General features: G+C 42.6%; 1 protein-coding gene across 1 annotated transcript in view; it reads left to right on the top strand.

Moving 5' to 3' along the window:
• LOC144783380 (cadherin-related family member 3-like) overlaps window positions 1–26473 on the top strand; it is a 567696-nt gene that overhangs the window by 173983 nt on the left and 367240 nt on the right. The window contains exon 5 of the mRNA XM_078662381.1: window positions 20452–20540. Within this exon, the coding sequence (XP_078518507.1) occupies window positions 20452–20540 (89 nt within the window). The remainder of the gene's footprint in view (window positions 1–20451; window positions 20541–26473) is intronic.

Genomic DNA, 26473 nt, shown 5'->3' with positions numbered 1-26473 from the left:
ACAAAGTCTCTTTTCTTTGCTTTTTCAGCCTTTCCGAACCACACCTGGAAGCTGATAATCCCTTCCGCAAGATCAGTCTTTGAGTTCTATAGCAACAGACAACCCTAGCCCTTCTCCGTCCACTAAATGGGAAGTCCCTAAATTTCTTCTTCTTCCACTTGGCGCTAGGTCATCTTTCAATTTGTTTATTTACAAAGTCTTTAACAATCTGGAATGATACGTGTTCCAGCGGCTCTAATCACGTATTCTAATATTTCCAAACGAAGAATGATCTCCTCGGGTGTTGGTCTCATTGAACAAAAAGTCGGAAATTCTATTCTGTTTAAAACCAGTTCTCTTATCCTGCTCAGATAAGGAGGATTAGGGATAGTGAGTGTCAGCAACCCTTCGACCTCCACTCCGGGTATCAACAACACTACTTCCAATGTTATGATTGGGTCAGTACTGGTCAATGTCACTTCCCTCACCCTCCCAGATCTCCGTGCACTGGACATCTGCAGCTAGGTAGGTCCACTCAGGAGTAGCGTATCTTCTGCAGGGCACTCGCACCCTCCTCGATCTTCTCGGACCTTCCTGTTCCTGTCTTTGTTCACCTCCGTCCAGATCCGAGTCTTCAGATATAGGAGCAAGAGTTCTCTCTGGAGTTGGCTTCAAGCTCGGCCTCGTCTTTCTTTCAGGCCAACTAGCTTCTCCACGCCTTGTTCTCCCATTTCTTGTCCTCACACTCGGTTCTTGATCACTCTTGTCTTGATCTGTGTCTGAGCCGTATTCACAGCAACTTTCTCCTTCGGTGGCAACTTCAGTTTCACTGTCGTCCTGTCTTTCTTCTTCTGGATCTGTAGCACTCCCAACTTCTTCCGACACCCCCACAGCTTGACTGATCCCCTCTAGTGGTTCGCCGTCCACAGCTGGATTTTCATCTGTGAGAGGAGCTGTTTCTTCTAAGGGTGCTGGAACTCTTCGAGTATGGGAAGCATGAATCCAGTTTGGCAGCCCTCCACACTTTACAGCAGTATTCGTTGTCAGGATTACTTGGTAGGGCCCCTTCCAACGCACGTCTAGGCAGTTCTTCCGGACGTGTTTCTTCACAAGGACCCAGTCACCAGGGCACAAGTCGTGACATAGGTCTCTTGAAGATGGAACTTCAGCAGCCTGCACCTGAAGAGACACAGCATGAATGACATCAGAAAGTCCCTTGCAATAATCCAGGATCAGATCATCTGTAATATTAAACAAAGCTGTAGTTGGAACAGACGGAAGTCTCATTGCCCTCCCCATTAAAACCTCATGTGGAGAGAGACCTGTCCTCCTGTCTGGTGTGCTACGCATACTCATGAGTACCAAGGGCAAAGCATCAGGCCAGCTTAAGGACGTCGATGAACATACTTTGGCTATTCGGGATTTTAGAGTTCCGTTTATCTGCTCCACGATACCTGAAGCCTCTGGTCGATAGCTACAGTGCAACTTCTGATCAATGTTTAATGCAGAGCAAAGCATCTTCACAACTTCGCTGTTGAAATGAGTTCCTCTGTCTGATTCCAAAGAGGTCGGCACCCCAAAGCGCGGGATCAACTCTCTAAGCAACAACTTGGCTACTGTGAGTGTGTCGCACCTGCGTGTAGGGTATGCTTCAACCCATCTGGAAAATATGCATACAACCACCAGAACATACCTGAGGCGGTTGATTTTTGGCATCTCAATAAAATCTAATTGCATTCTGTTGAAAGGCCCCCCAGACCTCCCAATGTGACTCATTGTAACTGGTGTTCTTTTCCCTACGTTCAATTGCTGGCAGGTGACACATCTCTGACACACTGCTTCTGCTGCAATCCTAAACCTAGGATTATACCAAGTCTGCCTAAATAACCTCAGCATGGCATCCCTTCCTAAGTGTACTGGACCATGTATCTGTCGTGCCATTGGACTCACTAGTTCATCAGGTAATACTGCCCTTCCATCTGCTGAAACCCACAAATCCATTTCACTTTTCACACAACCTGCTGTTTCCCATACCTTTTTCTCAGAATCAGGTGCTTTCTCTTGCATGTCTTTTAAATCATCCCAAGTATCAACTGTTTCTAACATCATGTTTAACTCTGTCTTTTCCTGAGTCCCACCTACTTCCACTTCCGTGAAAGAATATCCTTGCTCCGCGCAGTAGCGAGCAACTTCGTCTGCATATCGATTACCTTGCGACACAAAATCTGTATTTTTGGTGTGATCTACACATTTAACGATCGCAATTGCTGCTGGACCTTGTAATGCTTCTAACAACAGTCGCACAAATTCCCCATTTCGAATAGGCGAACCAGAGGAGGTAATGTAACCTCTCTGAGACCACAATTGCCCATAATCATGAACCACACCGAAACCATATTGGCTATCGGTATAAATGGTGACTCTAATTTTGCTACCTGCTAAACAGGCACGTGTCAATGCAATGATTTCGGCTACCTGAGCGGAGTGTACTCCTTCCAGGCAAGCGGCTTCCACAACTCCAGTAATGGTGCAAACAGCATAAGCTGCTCTCAACCGACCAGTATCGTCTCTTAAACATGAGCCATCAACAAAGAAAATTTCATCAGGGTCAGTCAACGGCTCATCCACAATATCTGGTCTTGGCTTGGTGCATAGTTCAGTCACATCAAGGCAATCGTGATCTTCACATTCTTCGCCTTCTATATCATTAGGAAGTGGCATCAATGTAGCAGGATTCAAAACAGAGCATCTCTTAATGGTCACGTTCTCCGCAGCAAGAATAACTTGCTCGTAGCGCGTGAGCCTACTACTGGTTAAGTGCTGTGTCTTGGTCCTGGTCATTAACAGTTCTACAGAATGAGGTACATACACCACTAATTGGTGTCCCATGACGATATTTTCACACCTTTCAATGCTGACACCTGTTGCAGCAACGGATTTGAGACATCCGGGCAACGCTGCGGCTACCGGATCTAAAGTAGCCGAAAAGTATGCAACTGGTCTACGGGCATTTCCATGAGTTTGTACTAACACTGACAAAGCACAACCCTCTCTTTCGCAGCAGTAAAGTGAAAATAGTTTTTCGTAATCAGGCATCCCCAAAGCTGGAGCACGGCACAAGTCCTCTCTCAGCTGTAGGAACGACATCAAACAATCCTTGTCCCATGGTAACGGATCACTCACCTCCTTGTGCGTCAGTTTTTGTAAGGGTTTTGCTTTCAGGGAAAAGTTAGCTATCCACTGTCGGCAATAACCAACCATTCCTAGGAACATCCTGACTTCTCTCTGTGTCGTAGGCGCGTTCATCTTCATTATCGCCTCTATCCTATCTGGTGACACCTTGCGCTTTCCTTTTTCTATCCGGTGACCCAAGTACTGTACTTCTGTCAGACAGTACTGCAATTTGCTCGGAGATACTTTATGCCCATTTTCAGCTAAATGGTTCAGCAAGGCGATGGTATCTATCTTACAAGCTTCTTCCGTTCCTGACGCAACAAGTAGGTCGTCTATGTACTGGACCAGAACCGAGTTCTGTGGCAGTACTAGACTTTCAAGGTTTTTCTTCAATAGCTGGTTGAAAATTGATGGGCTTTCTGTATACCCTTGTGGGATACGACACCATGTTAGGACACGATTTTCCAGCTTAAAAGCGAAAAGATACTGGCTTTCTTCATCTAATGGAATTGAAAAGAAAGCCTGACAAAGATCTATCACGGTGAACCACTCAGCTTGGAATGGTATCTGAAACAATATCACTGATGGATTCGGTACCACTGGACAACATAAAACAACTATGTTATTAATCTTTCGAAGATCTTGCACTATTCTAAATTTCCCACTAGGTTTCTGCAAACCCATAATCGGGGAGTTGCATGGACTACCCACGATTTCCTTCAGTATTCCCTGTTGAATCATAGAGTCGATTACGGGTTTTATTCCTGCAATCGTCTCCGGGGTCAATTTGTATTGAGGCGTTCTTGGATATTCAACATTTGGTTTTACCATGATCTTCACTGGTTCTACTCCTTTGATCAATCCTATCTCTTCTCCAGTAAAATCCCATACCTCTGATGACACTGTATCTTGCAAGTCCCGAGGAAGGTCCTCCACAGTCAGGGTAGGATACAGTTCTACGCATACTCTCGAATTTGCACCTTTAAAGGTAGCATCATCGTCTGTAGTCTGTACCTCCACTCCCTGAGGTGTGCAGTATATTGTGCAGTTCAGTTTGTACAATAAGTCTCTTCCTAACAGACACACAGGACTAGAATCACATACTACAAACTGATGTTCATAGTTGTGGTTTCCTATTCTCACTAGCACTGGTTCCGTCAAAGGGTTAGTCATTCTCCTATTTGCGACTCCTACCACTTGAATTGTTTCCCCCGACATTGGTAGATCTGGAACCACTGCCGATCTCAAAGTTGATCGAGTAGCTCGGGTATCTACTAAGAATGTTGTAGTACACCCTGCCACTTCAGCCTCAACAAACGGTCCTCTTTGATCCACCTCTAGAATTGCCCCGAGGGTACAGTCCTCCTCTCTACTTAAACGTCGTCCCGTCAATGGATCAACGTAGTAACACTCTTCTTCGTCTATAAAAAGAGGCATTTGTCTATAGATCTTTCCCCCTGTCGTAATCTTTGGTGGCTGCGGGAACTGGGCTCGTGGAGCCAAAGTCCCCCCTTTGGCCACCTTACTCTTTGGCACTGTCACCCTTTGAACAGGAACTTCTTGAACTTCCTCCTCCTCTACTTTTAGCTCTACGTTTTCAGGGTTATAGGGACACTCGCGTTTCCAATGTCCCACCTGGTGACACTGGTGACACTTTGTCGTTTTTTTCAATGTAGCAATGTCTATTCTAGGTCTTGAGTTTTCCTCGCTGTCCTTATTCTGACTATTTGGTTTCCGTCCCATTGTCCCTGTTCCCTGTTGCTGCTGTCCACCCTTTCCAGCCGACTGCATCTGCACCATCATCAGTTTCTCTTTTAATTTCTTTGCTTTAGAATCTATTTCATCACTGCAATACCTTACGTATCTCAGAATTTCATCCAATGGTTTGTTTTGCCAACAAATTAAATGTTGCTGAATCATCAAACAAATATCAGGTCTCAACCCCAAAACGAACTTCGATACAAACTGTCCTATATCTTTGGGATCCATTACATCTAATCCACTGTATTGTTTGAACGTTTTCAGCAATCGCTCATTAAACTCATGAACTGTCTCCTTGGGTTCCTGTCTTGTTCGGTCTATTTTTACCCAATCTATATCTTGTGGTGGCACCTTCTCCTTCAGCCATGTCATCACCCTATCATATTTTAACATTACTGTTTCTGACGGTCCATTAGTACGAGCATCCCTTTCTGGTTCTGCAGTTGGCCATTCGACACTAACCTTGCATGCTATCCACAAGTCTCCTTGGACCACAATGTCAAATAATGTGTTCAAATCAATCCACAATACTTTTGAAATCTTAACAAACCTCTCTACCTGCTTTTACCACTCTACGGGATTTTCCTTTAACTTCGGAAATGAGTTGGTAAATGCAGCCAAATCTCCCCTACTCCAGGGCACGTGTACATAACTCCCATTCGCTATTTCTCGCAAAGGGAATGCCTCCATCTGCAGTAGCCTTCCCTCCGGAGACATCACATTTGCGCTCCGCCTAACAGTTCCCTTTTTGGACCACCTCTCTTCCCATTTGTCCAGATCTCTCCATGCTCTTATTCCTGTGATCAGTTCCCTTATGTGAGTTTTTAATCCAGTTGTCCTCCTCTCATCTAAGTCCTGATCTGAATAATGCAACCTATGGTTACCCTGCAATGCCTTTGTTCTGGACAAATCTACCATATACTTGTCTGCCAGTTCAGACAGTTTCTCATGAGTTGCTCGTGCCTTCCGAGTAACATCCTTTGCTATAAACAGCAGCTCATCTTGTTCGTACATGTCAATCCTTTCTAAAGGCAACACACCATCAATTATCTCATCCAGGTCAGATTTTAAGCTGATCACATCGAGTCTTTTGGCTTTTATCACAGCTTTCAGTATGCTATCTCTAGAGAGTCCATTTACATCTCTCCCATCACAGCTCTGAGTCCTACGTCTGGGCTCAGGCGTGTTATGGGGAGTCCTCCCATGCTCCCATCTCTCCAGGTCCCATGCAGTTCCATCCTCTCTGGGTGTATAGTGAAACACTTCTCTATTTCCCATAGTCCCACATTTCCCATTCTGCCTGGTTTCTCTTGGTGCATGGTAAGACATTCCATTATTCCCCATGCCTTCGCAATTTGCCTGTGATCTCTGATCACCCGACGCATGGCAAGATCCTTCGCGGTTCCCCATGTTCCCACCATTCCAGTACTGTACGTTATCATCCGGTGCGTGGAGAGTGCACTTAAACCTATCACTGTACTCTTGTGTCCTTTGGTCTCCTTCACTTTGAATGAGACGAGACGTCTCTCCACACTCCGCACTTCTACCTTTTTGCTCCTGCCCATTTCCACCGTCAATAGGACGTGTAACTCCTCTACTCTCCTGACTTTTACCGTCCCACTCCTGACTGCTTTCGCTAGCCCCGCAGTGAGATAATGTCCCGTTGCCTCGACTTCCCCATCCAGCTTCTGTTCTTGACCTGTTGCTCTGTGCTTCTGTGGACCTATCCCATTCCTTCAAGTCAGCCCTCAACTCTTTATAGGATTTTGGCCGTGGTCCCCTCAGGTCCATCGGTCCTCTCTGACCCCCCTGCTCTGCTACGGGATCCACTGCTGAATCCAATGGGGTGCTCCACGTTATTGGTCCTGGCAATTTCCTCCAGGCGTTTGTCATGTTATTCCTCCTTTCCATCTCAACTCTTTCTCTGTCTAGCCGTACCTGTTCTTCCTCTCTCCCTTTCTCTGGGTGATAAACCGACACTATAGGACCTATGGTAACGGGTACTTGAAGAGCATCTGGCAATCCATAAGACTCAACCCTCTCTGTTGCTGGCATCTTCTGCACCACAACCCTTCCGACTACTCTCTGTACTGGACTATGTTGAGGTGTCTCCTCACCTTTGGTAGGTACCCAATTCGTTATAGGGAGTGGCCTGTTCTCTTCTATGTCAACCCTATCTTCCCTCGGGAGCTCAGTACCTTCTATCTCCCTATTGTCCGGAGGCGGTCTATCTATCAACAACCTATTTATTAGGCCATCCTCCGACTCGCTCTCGTCATCCTCTTCTATGGGTCTCTTTTCTCCTGTAACCTCTCTCACTGGGTACAACGTATCCACTTCGATCGTCTGTACCCTCCATCTCTTGGCTTCCGCATCCCATTTGGCATCTTGCACTGCCCTTACTGATCGCCTTACCCTTTCCTGGCGTCTGTTCTGATTCCTGTCGTGCGCCGCCCTAATCCACGCATTAAGGGCCTCAAACTGTGTTGGTCTAGGCAAAGGTCTCAATGAGGACATAACTGCTTTCAGCTGATGCAACACTTCTAGTCTAAACGTTCCGTATTTCGGAAAAGTCAGTTCCTCATTCCCTTCTGTAATCTTACTCCAAGTATCAAGCCACAGTATAGTATGCAACCCAACATTCGTTGCCATATAGTGAGCTGGTGTACCCTCTGGCGGTGCCTCTTCCCTGTAATAAGATTCTCTTCTTTTACTCTTAAAGATCGCTCTCAAACATTTAAAACACTTCATGTTCAAAATCTACAAAATGTCTATTTTCTCCGCGTTCGTTTACTTCCTGGTGACAATCCACCAATCCCAGCGCGGTTCTCGCTAACTGGCCTATCACAGCGCGGCTTTCGCTGACGTCACACCAACCGGCCTATCACAGCGTGGCTTCACACCAACTGGCCTATCACAGCGCGGCTCTCGCTGACGTCACTCCTACCTGCCTATCACAGCGCGGCTTCACACCAACCGGCCTATCACAGCGCGGCTCTCGCTGACGTCACTCGTCCCCCTTCGCAGCAGTTCCCCTCCTTTCTCCGCTCGTCTACCGGTCATGCATGCGTCCCATTCATACTCTGAAAAATGATTACTTCCGACCAAGCGATCACTTTCCTTGACTGTACGCCCACAGTCTAACTGTAATTGTCACCTTAACTGACGAAATGTCTTTCCGTATACGTCCAGACAATCGCCTTAACTGATAGGTTACTTACACACGGTAACTTTCGACCTGCGTCCGTTACCCACACACTCACTCTTGCGTTCCCCCTATCTCGGTCCTGCGGGCGATCAATGGTACCTCATGACCCCCTTTACTCTGGTCGACAACTACTCTGGATGTTCGATAAACCCGAACCACTTAAGCTCTTCCCCGAACTTAAGATTTTCCCCCAGCCAGGTTGCGCGCGCTCACAACCCTCTCTCACTCACTCTACAGGCATTCAATTCCGCATGACATTACAATACAGATACAACACAAAACACCGCAATCTGTCAACGCATGACCCTTGTTATACTCACTCTCGTCCGACCCTGCTGCTTTTCTCTCACACCGTCAGCACCTTCTTCGGCAGGCGATTCTTCCGCTGCTCATCTCTCGATCTCTAGGGACCTTGGGGTAATCTTAACCTAGTCTAGATCACCTTCCTCTAGAAGGTAACCATCCTCTGCTACCAACTGTTACGGCTGGATTTCTGATCTATTTCTATAGGTCTAGATCCCAACTCAGGTCGACTGAACCGTTGATACCTGTCATAGAGTAAAAGGCAATCCACTACTAGGTCAATCAGTTAAGGACTTACACCACTCTAAAGAACCACTTACTACGAATAAGTTTTAAAAGTTTATTATAAAGCCAAAGTTAACTGGAGATACAAACATCTCAAAATAAGGTTCAAAAGATATACTGGTATCAATACAAACATAAATTTTCTAAATGCTCTTAGTCGGCAGAAGAATATCACCAAAACCAATTCAAAAATCATCAGAGTTGCAAGATTAGACACAAGCTTTAGCTTATGAGTCATTTACAGAAAGGAAGAAAATCCAGATTAGACTGTCCCTACACTAGACTAAGTGACATCCCTACTTAGTAAAATCTTAACCTAAAAAGGTTTCAGCCGTGGTGACTTCCAAAGAGGATCACTCACTTCCCTTAGTCTTCGTTGTAAATCGGTGTCTCGCAGTTATCCTATCTGCCTACCCATCCGCTCTCTTAGGTTCCTCAGACCATCTGCCCTAACTCCACCCAGGGGTGCTGTCCCTAATACAAAAATCACATTTACAATAGGAACGCCCTTTAGAGACGCCCCTCACGTGGTGTCAGTTCTGGCATTTTCCATGCTGATACTCCTCTGGGCCCATCGTTAGCGTTGACCTTGCTTCTCAGGCTCTTCTCCGGCTGGACGGTACCCCCCAGGAAATTCCTGAAGCCTCCTCCAGGCCTGTGCCTGGCTCTCTTAACAAAACCCTATTCATCACTCTCTTGATTGGAAACTCCTCGCACCTGCAAACAGACACTTGTACAGTGGGCCCCAAATTCCGGCCTCCACCATATCTTCTAAGTCGTAAACCATCGAGCAGTCTCTGCAATTTAAGCTTAACATGACATTCCTCTAACTAACACATGCAGATCAAAAGAAATGAACTTATCTATTCAGGCCTATTAGAATTACATGAAACGGGCCTGTGCACTCTATAAACCTTTAATTTCTTAGTCTAAACAGTATTCTAACTCATTACACACAATGGTTATATGAAACACTTCTATAAAACATATATTTCAGTTCAATGATCAATAATACTTTGAATTATAACAACATTAAAACCCATATCATGTGAAAGTATAACAGCACCCTTCATTCTCTGTGAACTGCCATGTGGCCTACACATTTCTACGTTTAGCAGTATTACATTCTCCTCTACAACAACCACATAACATGGAATTTCAACATCATTCTAACATCTCTACCCACTTCTATATTAGCTTTTCACACAGATATATGCATTCTATTTTAGTTAAACACTCTTATGTATTTTCACTCTATAAATTCGACACTCTTATGTAATCTTTACTAAACTAATGCAACGTGCTTGTAAATATGGTGCACTTCTAATTTTTTTTCTCGATTTGCGCTCTCTCACCACTGCTAACCATTGCTTGTGCACACCCCTCTAAACATGGTAGAATTGGCTTACACCCAATGGGCATATTTAATTGACTTATAAGTCCTTAGTAAAGTGGTTCAACATGTACCCAGGGGCTGTAAATTAAATGCTTCTAACAGGTCGCCCTCAGTGGGAAGGGTATGCCCAGTCATGGGTCCCGTCCTCACTACACCACTGGATTCAAGCTAGCCTGGCTGATGAAGGGTGATGCCTTGAAACCGGTCCCAGGATGCGCAACACTTGTTGTGCCACCTACTTAAGTAGCCTTGCAAACCTGTCTCAGGCCTGTCACTGCAGCTTGTGTGTGCAGTTCTAAACTGTCATTTCAACCTGGCAATATAAACCTTGTGCCGGGCTGAAACCTTTCTTTTTAATACATATACCTCACCGCTAGGGTAGGCCCTAAAGAGCCCAAAGGGCAGTGTGCAATGCATTTAAAAAGTAGGACATGTACTTTTAATAATTACATGTCCGGCTTTGGAAAAACACCTACATTCCTTTTCCACTATTGCACGGCCTACCTCTCCCATAGGATAAAATTTGAGTTACCTTTTTATCTTTATTAATCTGTAATTTCCAAATGAGAACAGGAAAACAGGTCATGCTTGGTGTCTTTGGGATTGTAATGAAAAATCCACTTTTATGGTGAAGTTAAATTTTAGGTTACAATATTGAAAATGCCACTTTTAAAAAGTTCAACAAACACACAGGTTCCAAAACGGACTCTCTCTCCTTTGTAATCTAAAATGGATCCAAGAACGCGATAGTCAATAAATTCAATCACTATTTAATCTTTATACAACACCCAACTAACACTTTCATATTGGATTTTTCTCACACGTAAAAAAACATATTCAGTAGATCAACAATATCTTTTGTTCTCCCCAACACAAAAATATAAACACTTCAATGGATACAAACAAAATCACTTCACACAAGTACATACATGAAAGAAATACTTAACACAAAAAAAACATGAATACAAAACATCAATAAATCAGTTCTTATTTTACAATGTCCAGTGCACTACCAAAAGGGAAATATATTTCAATACCCTGTGAAACAAATTAACAAGATTCAGTTGCTCTCTAATGTTTTGGACAATAAGTCTCTGCCTACACCTGACTTCTTGCACCAGGTTCATATCTTTTTCTACACCAATTGTCCTTTCCCTGGAATTTGAAGTCACTCTATATTTAGAAATTTTCTAAATTGTGACAGTAGGCCCACAACAATGCTCAATGCGTTTCGAACCCCATACATCATCCTTTGCAGGTTCTCCTCAGGACGCAGAACTGATATCCACTCATGATAACCTCAGATGGCTTGCAGCATAGGCACTTTTGTGATATTTTGATGCTTACACTGGAAAAAGGGGACAAAGCCCATCTATTCCACCACACGTGGTATCCAAATGACTTTAAACTCGGATATTCAACAATTTGAGTAATTTTTGTACAATCCGCGTGGCTTTATTCAGCACTCATACGGCGTTTACTCTCTTTTGTGGGATCGAAACGCGTTGAGCATTGTTGTGCACTTTACAGCTCAATGTTTCACAATATCTCATGGAACTTGTCAGAGGCTTGCAAACTAAATTATATAAATCTGTTGGGTTGGCACACAATCTTCTCTGTAGTTTGTTTGAAGGAAAGTTAGGTGAGGAAGGAGATACACCTATAACGTTATATCACTATGGGAAAGCCAGCAGTACTTCTATCCATGCATGGCCAGCGCTTGCAGAGACTTGTAACCCATATATCATCAAATCGGAAATTCAAATGGTCCGAAGCCATGAGTCCATCATATTATAAACTGGTATCCGCAAAAACATTTCACAAAACGTCAGCAGTTCTTCTTTACTATGTGTACATTACTCCAGACTCCATTGGGAAAAGACTTACTCAGAATATATTATTACACAATTTCGGAGTAAATCAAACAAAGCTAGCTGATTACAAGGTGCTAGTGATGGAAGATTTTAATGAGATATTGACATCTGAAGCATTACAGATTATGGCATATCAAATTAACCAACTTGCACTAAATTTGATCAATGAAACTTCCAACCACGAACCAAGTCACCAAAGGTAAATACTTCTGGTCATCATTATTCGATCAGGGCATTATAAACCAAGGCCACTCATGTAACATCTCACTCGACCACAATCCTGGATTACACCCTGGCCACTCCTATTCTAGTTCCGGAAGGCTGTGAAACCATTGAAAAACATCTTCTCAATTAGCTTACTTGCAAATAAGGCAGTAGAGCAAATTCATCTTTTTATTCCTGCTTCCTGGACTACAGTGTAGCGTACGATAAAGTGAATTGTGGAATTCTCTGGGTGAAACTGCCAGCATGGGGCATCCCGAACAGCGGCTTAAAGCAATGACTGCTGTACTCATACATGTGGGTTCGCATGAAGCTGGGCACCGGATCAGCAGTTTAAAGAAAAATTACGACTAACCGGGGCTCAAAACTAGGCTGTGAATTAGCCCCAGCACTTTTGAAACTCTATACTGAGGATCTTTTACCATCCCTTTCTGATTTGAGGACTTATCTGCCACAATTAAGCAAGCAGCATGTGGCTTTGCTACGGTATGCCAACGACATTGTATTGTTCGGCCAAACACTGATTGGCCTTCAAAGGGCCCTAACAGGGCTCAATTCCTACAACAGCAAGAAAAAATTAAAACAAAACTTGGCGAAAACAAAAATTGTGAAATTTAGCTCACTCAAGACCGGATATACTTGGAGCATCAACAATCAAATAATAACAACAACAGAAGCATACTATTATTTAGGGGTCTGGCTATATGACAACTTTAAATGCGGTCACTAATGCAAAGCATTATCTGCCTGTAGCTCCTTCTGACTGAATCAACAGAAACAACTTATCTCTAAGCTGTAAATTGTCCATCCGAGCACTCGTTCAATATCACAAAGTCTTTTATGGTTTTCACCAATCCATTTAATATCCAATTTCTTCAGTTGTATTCCAAATCATACATCCAAAATTTGAAACGATGCAGCCAACACGTGTTTCGTCTGGTCAGTAGGACCATTGACTTCCTCAGGGCTGCAACCCAAAATATCCACAATACGTAACATTCCCTATATACAGTATTTACAATATAACCAAATTATGTTCTACTCTCCAATAGGTTTTCTAGAGAGAGAAAGGGATACATCCACAAACCGTTTCTTGTACAAAATACTCCATAGTAAGTGTTGAAAGAAAGAACATGTAAGCCAAAGTCGTGCTTTCATCAGTAATGACTTGTGTTAAAACATGGAGTAAAATTATAATAAACAACTATCGTTCTATCACGATCAAAAAGTCTTAACTAAGGGTTACCGGTGATGCCACAGATGCTAGGTCCACGCCCAATGAGACTAAATGTATCAATATAGTGAGTAATCACTCTAACTCAACAATATAATATAGATATCAGTACACCGTCTTTAAAGACATCAATCCTCCCGCAATAAGTTATCTATGTCTTGAAGACCCTCACCTCCAAATGTTAGTATCCAGCACCGAACTCCAAACTGTATGTGAATATCTATTCACGTAGCATCCTGTAATTATTTCAAAAATATATATGTATTTCATATATATGTACTATCATAATATCAATTACCACAATTATGTATTGTTTGCAAAGTTAATTCTATCTTTGTTGGTCACTGTTTGACCACATGATGTTCCAATGTTATGATTCTTACCTCCTAATCTTGATTTGTTTTAATCTCTTCGTGTTCAAATCCTATCTCTATCAGCCACACGTGTACGTGTCTGTAAATAAAGTACACAATATTAAGATATCTAGTCTTTCTATCCTCGATAACGTAAGAGTTTCTCCCTTCTCCTGCTTACCGTTAGCTTAGTCCTCTCGCGTGTAAAGTGGCGTCCTGCGCCAGCACCATCTTGTAATGGCAATTTATACTACGCTTCAACTTACGTCCTCTTTCTCCTGTCCACACCTATAATTTCCGTAATACATTACTTATGTTTGTCAATAATGTAATAAACATGTATAGAGGTACGTTCTAATTTAAATTAGTCACAAAAACAAGGCCGTATTAATAGTCATACAATTCGCAATTCAACTTTGAACACGTGATTTCAAAATCCAAAGTTTCATATCATCTGTATATGTTACTTTCCATTATGGTAAAACACGATTGTTAGTTATGCCATATTGTCGTAATATTATATGTAATTCCGATTAAAAAATAAATGTAAAGCTGCAACAATATGTCACAAACGCGCGCCATCTTGGGTCAGGCAAAGTACATATCCTACAATGCTAATTCTCATTATTAACAAAAATTGTCTAATATTATAATCATAGAGGGTCTTCATAAAGTTATATTATTTCACTGACTATAATTCCGTTTATAACTTCCCAGTCCTCAAATCAGTAACGAAGCTTCAGTACTCATTGCTTGTACGACCCGGGCATCCGCAGCACCCTCAGCCACCCATTCCACAAATCAGTTATTGAGCAGACAGATTACAAAAAGGTGAAAAAAGAATCGGAGAGGTAAAACAGGGTAGCGGTAGGTGGATACTATATACAGTATTTATCAAAGATTTGTCAAAGATTTTCATCATTTAGAACAATATTCATCATCATATTTTCACAGCGTATGATAAACCTCCATAAGTAATCAGATGCACATTATACCTAAACCAGAGCTGTCAATATATTGAGACAAGATACTTAAAATATTACTTCATCATTAAGTTGGTAACTAAGATGGTTGCGGTAAGTGTATGAGTGGGGACCATGGTATTAATATGTCAATGTTATCAGAAAAAATATAATAACTAGTTGTTAGTTCAGCCCTACCTGACATATACATATACCTATTGTCCTAAATAAAATTCAAATTCGTGGTCAACATTGAGCCCACATTCAACGGCTTTCAATTTAATCAGCCATAAAACTTCTCTTCTTCTCAATGTTAAAAGTCTGTTTCCCCCACGGGGATCAGGCTTAATGTGATCAATTCCATGATAGGAAAAGACGTGTTGATCTTTGTTGTCATAGTTCTGTACTATGTGAGATGCAATCGGATAACATGTGTCACCGTTTTTTAGGGCTCTGAAGTGCTCTGCCATTCAATCTCTTAGCATCCTGATCGTACTCCCCACATATATCTTACCGCACGTGCAGATAATAACATATACTACAAATGTAGTGTTGCAATTGATAAACATTCCAACGTATAATCACCTGAGTCATTATAGTTAAACTTTTGAACCTTCTTTTTAGCCCATCTGCATGAAACACATCTCCCACATTTGTAAAAACCTTTGAAACTGTTTAGCCAATCAGTTTTGTTCAATTTGTCAGGGTAACTGGGACTTACCATATTCCTCAAGGTAGTTCCCCTCTTGAAGGTCAGACTTGGTCTCTCATAAATATATGGTCTCAAGTCCTGATCCATAGAAAGAAGATGCCAGTGTCTATGTAAAATAGAGAAAAGTCTAGAGCTGCCCAGACCATAATTAGTTATTAGTCTAACCTTCTGATCCTTTGCTCTTGATTCTTTAGTTTGTCTAATTAGGGTAGATTTCCTTTTGACTTTCTTTGCTCTGGATACTGCAGTCTCAATTACATCTTGTCGATATCCACGATTCAAAAATCTATCTGTCATATCTGCTAAGTTCCTGTCAAAGTCAAGATCAAGAGCACAATTTCGTCGAGCCCTGATCAGTTCACCATAAGGTATGGCGTTCTTCTGACTGCTGGGGTGGCAACTCTCAGCATGCAGAATCGCATTACAGCTAGTTGGCTTCCTGTACATCCTGCTCTTTATCTTGTCTCCTTCTATAAACAGCTCCACATCCAGAAAAGTAATACATTGACTGTCATAAACCGTTGTAAATCTAAGATTATATACATTGTCATTCAAATAGTCAAAGAAACCCTTCAGTCTCTCCACTGTACCTGTCCAAATTAACAGGCAGTCGTCTATAAATCGACCCCAATAGTGGATGTGTTGTATCCACTCACTCCCATCTGGGCCCCAGATTCGCTCCGCCTCGAACCAACCCATAAATAGGTTGGCGAAAGACGGAGCAAATCGTGAACCCATGGCAGTACCAAGACGCTGCCTGAACCAATGTCCATCAAATAAAAAAACATTGTTCTTCAGTACCAACTCAGTCATTCGCAAAATCATTTGGGTATGATCGTACAACTCAGCCGCTCTTCGGCTGAGAAAATGATCCAAAGCACGTAAACCAAGAGTGTGGTCAATGATAGTATATAAAGATACTACGTCTAAAGTGACTAATATCATACCATCCTCCCATACTATGTCTTCCAATAGATTTAACACATGCTTAGTATCCTCAATAAAGGATGGCAAATTGTATACATATTGTCTGAGGAAACAGTCGATAAACTCTGATAGATGTTCCGTCGGTCCACCTATGCCGGAGACAATAGGCCGACCCGGCGGTTTGTCCCGGCATTTGTGGACCTTGGGAAGAGTATACAAACATGGTGATCTTGGTGTATTCAAGGTCAGATAAAGATATTCATCATGATCAAGAAGTGATTGTTCATACCAAGCTTTGATTTCACTGTTGATCTTAACAATTAGATCATTCATTGGATTAGAGACTAGTCTCTCATAAAATTCTGTATCATTGAGTTGAGAGTAGACCTCATCGTTGTAATCCTTTGTATTTAAAACCACTACATTACCTCCTTTGTCCGCACTACGTATTGTTATAGACTTGTTATTGATGAGTTCCTTTAAGGCCTCCCTTTCACCTTGAGTTAGGTTATCTTGTCGTCTCTCAATACTCTTTACTCGAGACATATCAATTTCTTTATCAATGTCAGCACTGACCATCTTAAAGAACACATCAATAGTGTTACCAGGTATAAGTTGAGGTGTCCACTTGGATTTCACTCTGAGTCCACTACCCTCCCTCTGAAGTCTCTCAATCTCTAGATCTTCCAACAGTCTCAACATAGTTACAGGATCGTCCTCTTTTTCAGTTAATGATAAAAGAAGTTGCGTATCTCTCAATTCTTGAATCGATAAATCACTCAATACTTTATTTGCTGGTTGTTTCTCTTTATCTGACACATTTGCAAAAAAAATTTTCAACTTAAGATTTCTAACAAATTTATAAAGATCTATTTTCGTCATGCACCAATCATGTTTCGTTACAGGACAGAAGTTTAAACCTTTCTTGAGTACAGAAATCATATCAACAGACAATTCACATGCAGATAAATTGATCACCTCAATATCACATGCATTGGATTCATCTCTAGTTATCATTGTTTCCATGACCTTAGCAACTAAGCAACTAAACTGTCCGAAAGGCTCTTGCATCTTGGAGATATTCAGGGCATAAGTGGTCCCAGCTCGCCTATATGGCTTTCCTATTTGGGCCTCGCTACACCATAAGAGCTTAGAGAGGCTGCTATTTCTACAGGCTGAGAATGGCACCGAAAAAACCCCTAAACGATCTGATATGGAATGAATGTGTAACCTTTCCTAACATCCAGGTCTCCAACCTTTTCTGAAGTGAGAGCTACTTCTGCTCAAGGAAGGTCCTCACGTGCAACAAGCATATTTATCACAGTAAAATAGTGACCAGACATGACACTACCTAAGCAAGATTATCAGTACTGAGCATCCAAGCAATACAGGTGAGATTACCACAAGAAACACCAGGATAAATGTTATCACTATTAAATGCCTCTCACTAATTAATGAAATAACAGCGAAAGCATCACATGCTCTCCAGCACAAAGGACATAACCACAGAATAGGACACCCCAACCAAGCTTGAATTATCTTTCAACTATAAGGAATTGCCATTTTTATGGGATCCCCCTCCCCCCTCCATGGTCAGGGATGGTTAGAGGTTGACCAGTCACACTCTGAATAGGTCACTGATGGCTTCCAGTATGCCACAGCTAGACCAAAAATGCGCAAAATGGTCAAGGACAACCATTATTTTGCCATACGCACTATTATGACATGAACGAACACAATTGTGCTATAGATTAATCTGTTATGATGGGAGGGGGATAGCTTATACTTCTATTGTCCTTGACAACAGGCAATGCTTTTCAAGGAGCAATACTGTTTATTATGGCTGGACACAATGTCACACACACAGACACATATAAATGTGCACACACGAATACACAGACCCAGATGGGGCTCTTAATTGTCTCAGCTCTGTATCCATACTCTGTTCTTCTCTGCTCTTTGACTGATCATGCACCTAAATAACAATTGTTTTCACTTTGGCTTCTGTCATCCGACACTTCGTGAGTCAGCACCGGTTACTGCTCAAGCTACTGCTGTCACTCTTCTTTCATGGCCCATTCTTCACACACAGTGTGGTACTGATAGAGCAATCTTCACCTAAAGGCCCTGTAGTACTCAAAGCAATTGCCAAAACAGCGGCAAATAACTTTTACTTTAAATCCAACTTTAAGGCCTTTGCAAACCTTTCAAGGGTACAGTTACTTTTGTCATCTTTCACCTCACCTTCCCAACAACCCTATGTATCTATCAACTTGAAACAATTCAACATACCTCAGATGGAGATGTCTGTTACTCCTGTTAAACTCCGCTCAACCCTGGAAGATTAGAGAAGCCTGCTCATGTTGCAGGGAGTGTGGCACTACCCTTGAATCATTAATGCATGTATAATGCCTGTGCCCACATTTTGTAGAGCACAGAAGGAAACTCTTGCACCCCTGGTTCATTCGCTTAGGAGTCAGACCCACCCACGCAGCCCTAGATGAATGTTTGCATGGAACTGATGCACAGCTTCTGATAGGAGTCCTGAAGTTCCTGCATTTCACAACAACCCTATTGGAGAAATCTAACACCAACCTCCACAGCCAGACATGTCTTGAGTCCAATTGGACACAGATACCATTAGGTACCTCAATAAATCCCAATGGAACTCACTCTTTTGATCCTAGCATATTTTTCAAATGAACCACTATTGCAAAGTCATCCTGATGTATGGCCCCAGAACTGGCTCATGCTTGCAGCATGGGACCAAACTCAGTTCACTTACCAAATATCTGCAGGACATTAGCAAAGAAGAACGCCACCTAGAAAGGTCTGAACTCAGTGCTCCTTATATATAACCCTTTTAAAAAGGTTTAACTGAAAGCAGACAGGTTTTACTTTCTAACCATATTGATAGAGTCTTTTAATAAATGCTTTGCTTTTACATTTAGCTGGTTATAATATATGAAGTGTTTCTATATGCATTTTAAAATGTAATGGTTTTATTAACTTATCAATAAAATATGCATTTCATTTAATTTCATTTCACTTTCCAGCTGTCCAGAAACAAAATGGGACTGTACTGGTGGTGGGTGGGGGAGCAGGAGTTAAAGAATAAATCACTCTGGGTCCAGGGTAACGTGTTGGAGTTTCTGTGCACTCATTAAAAAATTAAAAAGAGAAGAGACCGAAGAGAGAGAAAGGAAACACATACGCTCACATGAAGGGCTGATATTGAAAGGAGAAATGAGTCCCCTAAAGACTGCAGTGGTTGCTACAAGTCAACCATTTAGAACACTAAGGTGTATATTATCAAGAATCGGCGTTAACATTATCGCCGCTTTAGCGGCAGAAAACTGCCGCTAAAGTGGCGATAATGGGCTTGATAATATGCCCATGCGAATTCCCATAGAGCCCATGTTCTGGTGTGAACATGGGCTTCCATGGGAATTCTCTATGGCGTATTATCAAGCCCTTTATCGCCGTTTTAGCGGCCGTTTTCTACCGCTAAAGCGGCTATAATGTTAACGCCCTGCTTGATAATATGAGACCAAAATGCTCCTGGGCGGTACAAACGCAAGTATATAACAGAAAGCCATGAAGAGCAGAAGCTAAAAATGAGCAACAAAGCCATCCGAATATGACCAACTCTAAGTCTAAGATATGTATTCAAAACAATAGGCCTGTTAACAGACTTTTCTCACATAAGAACTTCAAAGATAGTGTGAAATCCTCTTGGTCATGTGCTTTTCCGTAGTGAAAATATATTTTGCCCCATTTTCCATTAAACATGTAAGAAAAGGGTAAAAATATGTTTGTTTTTGTGTTTGTTCAGCATACAAAGCTCCTCTAATAAAATCCCTGGTTGATTACCTTACTGCTTGTATCAATGTGAGGGAGCAGTTTAAGAATGCAATTTTGTCATCTTGGTGTGAGATGTAAGGAGAGATTAAACCTCTTCCAACACTCAAAGATACAATTTTAGAAGATAAACCATTCTCAAAGATATTTAAAAACTGGCATGAAAACATGCAGTTAAAACAAGCTTATTTTTGTTGCAGGGGCTGAGGTTTATATTCCAGAAAATATTCCTGTTGGCACACCAATATACAGGGTTGCAGCGAGGGATCCGGAAAAGGACGTTTTGGAGGTAATTAAACATTTTGCTAACCAAAAGTGATTGTTTTATACACGCATTACATTGCTGAAGAATAAAAACACTATGGACTTAATTACACATCTGGCGGTCCACGGACCATCAGACTCGTGGAGGTGCAGCGGTTGGACCGCCATTGACCCGCCGCAGCCACCAGGGAACTGCTGTTCCCTGGCAGTGCTGCGACTGTCAGGAGGCAGTAATATGCTTGGTGGGACCACTGTGATCCCGCCAAGCATATTAAAAGTATCCTTTCCACTATAGTTTGTATGGTGGCTCCACCGCAATGAAAACCATGGCATAGATGAAACAAGGGGAACCCTTCATGGCCCTCTTGTGCCTCTATGAAATGCGTATTTATGCAGGGGGGCTATTTTTGTAGTCCACATTGTGGTGCCCATGTTTAGGGGCACAGCTATGGGAATGCCAAAAAAAGCCCACCAGACAGGAGGAAAAGCCTAATCTGGCAGGTTGCCTAACCATGGCTTTGGCGGTGCGTCAAAAGGGTGGACCTGAGGCTGCAACGCCAAAGTCCTAATAAGTCCCCAAGTGTATTTATTATGTTGTTTATTAATTTATAGTTTTTATGTAGAACTGCATGTCTCCTTATGGCTATTTAAGAATGTCAGGGTAGGTAGAGAAAAACAGCTGAAAAATGTAATTTAAAAAAAAAAAATGGAAAAAAGAACATTTGGAGTCTGATCAGGAAAGCGCGAGTTGCAAGCCAATATTCACTGGTTGAATTTTCCGACATAAAAATAAAAAAATATGAGTAATAAATGGCAACAGAAATCTCTGTATAAAACTCTCTCTCTGATTTACTTATTGCAGTTTAGTTATGATATTTCTCGTCACTTGTAACTAGCCAATGACAAAGCCACTCAACTCCGCTGAACTAAATTTATGACAGTTGACTTGTGACTTCCTAATGCCTAATGCCTTCTGCCAGAAGTCAAGGTGACATGCAGTTATGGTGCATAATTGCAAATGCAGTTTAAACAAGGAAAACTAGAACAGTATTTTAATTCTTCTGATTTTTAAATGAAACAGTGATCTGAAGAACGGAGATATTTATTGCACAATGCTTATTTTTGGATGCTATATGATATCTCTGCATGGTTTGGCATATTCTAGCTACATCATTTTTAATCTCACACTGAACTGGTTTTAATATCTTTTTGCAACAAGTTACTAACTGCTTTTTGGTGAGTATAATTTTGCACTACATATTTAACTTTTATTCTTCATACCTGCAACCATACTATCAATTTTATATGAAAGAGCAAGGCACCAAGATGTTAAGCAGTTTGCTGGAAGGGTGGTGGTGTGATCCTGTATCTTAAGGAATAAAATACCTACTTCCATAGGTTAAAAGGATATTGCAGGTCTCCTTCGAGTCCCATGACCTCTTAAAGGAACTCTGTCTTTGGGTGTAAGGGTAGCAGTACAGACCACATACACATTTTTGTGCGAGAAAGGCCACTTTATTGAAAACAGGTGCACATCACATCCATACCCTTTGCATTACAAAACTAAACCTCAATATGCAACAAGCCACCTACGGTCACATATTTATCCTACAGATGTCTAACTCCTTCACTGCTTTTGAAATGTTGGTCTTTAACTCTCCTATCACTTAAACTACATCTATTAAACCGTTGACCGCGGCATGAATTCCGCCCCGGTGCGGGCGATGTAATCAATGGGAAGGGTTCGGACGGCCCCCAGCTGCCCTCCGCACACGCCCACCATCACGTGGGATGGCCGGGGGCCGTCTGCAGCACCAAAGGGGTTAACATCTAAGTATCTAAATTTCCTACAGCGTAACTTTCAATTGCCTGCTTCATCGAGGTGTAACTTTGTTGACACTCCCCCATTTCTCCTGATTCACTTATGACAACAGCAATAAACTGTGACTAGAACCATAACAACTTATCAGCCAACTACCACTCAAAAAGGCCTACCCTTCACTTTTCTGATCCCTCTAATCTATGCTCGGCTGCCTCATTTGTGAATATTCAGTGCTTTTACTAGAACCTCCTTCAACAACATCAGGTATAGCTCCATACAGTAGTGAGCCAAGTGAATTCCATACCCTCGAAAACAATTTGGGGCATCATAATTCAAGTTAGGGTGCTCAACCCTCCCAAAACTTTAATCTCTGCAGAAAAAATGCATCTCTATAAATTTTACATCTGGCCTTATCAAACACAGCGGGCTTCTTCACTGCCCTCCACTTTCTCTTTGGAACACATTTTGGCCACAAGACGTGACATCCGCCCATTGCTGCTTTATTTCCCTCATATAATTTTTCCTCTTTATGCAATGATAACCCTTTGCAGATGACATGTCATTTTCACCTATATGAATTGCTAAAACTTTAGGACATCTATGCCTTCGCAACAACTTATTCAAACAGTGCAACAATTCTCACCATCTCATACCTCCTTTCCCATGCCAGGTGACCTTAAACAAGGTTTTGTCAAGGCCTAGATTAGAGCCTTGACCACTCTGTGCTTTTTGCTGCTCCGCCCACTTAAGAAACAAGTGTCCCACATCCAAATAGACAGCTTGACAGCCTCCACACCTGCCACGGCATATGGAAAGACAACATATGTGAGCAATGCAGAACATCACTGGTAGCAGTCAACAATATCTCCCTTCTAACACCTAGCAACGGAAACAGTCAAAAGACCATACAGAACACATGATCCAATCCCTGTCCCATCCCTAAGCCATCTCTGTGGCTACCCCAATCCTGAAGAAATGAGTGCTGTATTCCTTTGGTGCTTCCCCAGCATGTGCCAGGGCCTTGTGCAACACTGCCAGCAGCTGGAAAGGTGTCACCAGTATCCCGTTAGGATGTCGGAGAACCCCACCTCTGGCACTTCCAGAGATACTCCTCAGTTTCTAGCCCCAACGCACTGGACACAAGCCTTGTACAGGGAGTTCCTGTAAGACCACTGTCTTCTGCTTTGATCTCTGGTCCACCTTTGACCGGCACAAGCGCAGCTCCATGCTCCTTCTTAAACTTGTGATGTCTTCCCAAATCAAACTACTAAAACTCTTTATCTCCAACAATTCTGAAACCTGAAAAGCCCCAAAAACATCCAGAACATCAAAGTAGTGAACAAAATAGTCTCTTCCACCCCATAACAGATTCCCGGCAAGGCCCCTAATACTTTGCCTAACAATTGCCGCATCAACTGCTACCTCTTCATCCCCCTTTGACCCCTCTCCCTTGCCCAGCCTTCCAGCATCCTTAGTCCCAGCTCTCTTGTTAATGGGGAGCAGCCCTAAAAGAGTTTCCTTGAATGCAATTTCTGCCAACTTCCTCGATATTGTGGCCCTGGATAACCCTTTTCAATCAACACCAAAATAAACTGAACCTTATCCTCTTCTCTTCCCCAACCCTCCAGCCTCCACCAGGCACCACTGTGTAAGAAATCCTCCCATGCTTGTGTATATGGACGCCTAGTTGACTCCGTAAATGACCCTACCACCAGCTATAGTATCCTTTGTACCCTATGTTCCACATGTTTGCTGGCATAAATGTCTTGACCCTGTCCGCCTCTGTGGCCAGCCCATGGAACTTCTCCCACTGTGAATGAGACAAAACATCTGCTAAGTCATTCTCCACCCCAGGAAAATGTCAAGCCCTAAACAAAGCATCATTTGTCAAACAACCCTTCACGAACACCCGTAATAGCTTGAGGTCCTGGCATCCCTAGCTGACTGCCTGTTAACAGTGTGTACCACTGCTGTGTTGTCAATCCTAAACAGAAACTTCTTGTATGCCAATTCCTGTCTCCATAGCGTCACTGCCACATCCAGGGGAGGGAAATTCAATAAATGCAATGCTCCTGCTCTATGTTTCCAGCTTGCGGGCCACTCCTCCACACATCACCTGCCTTGCCAGTACAAACTGAATCCTAAGTCACAGATTAATCGGAATATATCTAAACTTCCCACACGCATCCTTTCAGGGCCAACAATGGAATGCCATTGAACTCACTTAGAAACTTCTGCCACATGAGTAAATCCTCCCTTGCACATGCCGACAATCGCATATGGTGATGTGGCTACAGCATACCCGCTAGAGACATGCCGAGCCGCCTGTAAAATGTCCTACCTGCTGTAATCACTCGACTAGTGGAACAGCAGGACCTGCACTTCTCTAATGGCTGTGACAACATAGAGTCCAACAGCAATTGCATAGTCATTTTCTTCTACACAGGTAAGCGTGTCTCCATTGACACTAAATCCAGTTCAATACCTAAGAATGAGAGCACTGTGCTATGTCCCACTGTTTTTTTCCAAAGCCAATGGCATCCCCACGTCATCCATGAGCTCTTGAAAGCTTACCAACTGTGTTGGCAGTCTATAGAACTGGGTTGACCCACAAAAAATAAATCATCAAGGTAATGTGTCACTGCGTCATGCCCTGTGTTCCACATTAACAACCATTGTAAAAAAGAGCTGAAGCGCTCAAACAAGGCACAGGAGATCGAACACCCAGTGGGCAAATCCTTGTCCATGTACCATTGTCCGTCAAACATATATGTCCAACAACTGAAAGTCCTCTAGGTGTACAGGCAACAGACGAAAAGCTGATTTTATGTTGCTCTTGGCCATGTATGCCCCTCTCCCCACCTGTTCAATCAGTGTAATAACCACATCTACTGAGGAATAGGAAACCAATGTAACCTCCTCTACTATGAAATCATTGACTGAATTCTCTTCTGGCCAAGTCAAGTGTTGTATGAGCCAAAATTGATCCTCCTACTTTTTGGGGACAACACCAATGGGTTATTCAATCAGGTCATGCATTGGCCAGTCGTTAAACAGCACACTATCCTCCCCTCTTAAAGCTTCACTCTTACACTCTTATAACTTGTTGGTGTGTTTTAGCAGAGTTAAGATTCTCAGCCCACCTACGTGACCTTGGGTTCTCATACCACAGCATGAAACCCCAATGAAAATCATCACTCAACAATTTAGTGTCCTCCCTGTTGTGATATTGTATCAACCAAAAGTCCAGTTGTACTATGTCAATTGGCATATGATTCTTTCCTATTGCCCTGTGTGTTCCCCGACCTCCCTGAAAGCCTGCGACCTGCGTATTGTACTGTGTTCCCGAATTCCCTGGATGGTATGTCCACTGGCCAACTTGCTGACCTTGGTCACTTCCCCCGCCCCGAGAGGGTGCTTCCCTATGCATTTTGAGGCTCTTGTACCTGAATCCCAGCATGCTCCGATCACCCCTCCCTGGCTTTTAGTTGGTGTTCCCACCCTGCCTTGATTAGGTTGGCCTTGAAAGGGCAGATACACAATTGAAAGGCCGTCTGCAGTAAATATAGTTATTCTGAAATTAGCCGGAGCCGTTGTATGCTTACAGAGAGCATAGTCAATTTTTCCACCCGTTTGTCTCAGGGCCCCAGGCCAGTCATGCATGGAATTTGCCATTGTATTGTGTCTGGATGAAACCCCAATAATTTATCTGTGCTTTCCTGATCACGTCCACATAATTGAATAACGCCATAAACCTCTCTGGGAACTTCTCACAATAAACACTAACGAAGATAAAAAATGCTGCAGCCAAGTTTTCTTTTGTCATCTGCACCTAAGGCCTTTTTGACAACTCATTTCCTCCTCTTTTGACACCTCCTTTGCCTGAAGCTCCCTGTGAAGCAGTTTAAACATCTCCACATATCCGCCCTTCCATATCTTTTCCTTTGTGGACAGCATTAAGTGTGAACTGCTTTGCCACCCCCATATATGTCAACTTCCCGATCTTCAGCTTTTTACTCTCATAACAAGTGGTCTGGGCTTCAACCTCCCCGGTTCTATTCCTCCCTCCATGTTCTTTGTGTTGACGTGGTTGCCCTTGTCGCGATCCCCCAGAGGGAGTGGTCTAAGGTTTCTGA

Source organism: Lissotriton helveticus, chromosome 9 (assembly GCF_964261635.1).
Source record: "Lissotriton helveticus chromosome 9, aLisHel1.1, whole genome shotgun sequence".
NCBI classification, from domain to species: Eukaryota; Metazoa; Chordata; class Amphibia; order Caudata; family Salamandridae; genus Lissotriton; species Lissotriton helveticus.
The sequence above is the reverse complement of the archived record's forward strand: the minus strand, read 5'-3'. Positions and strand labels throughout refer to the sequence as shown.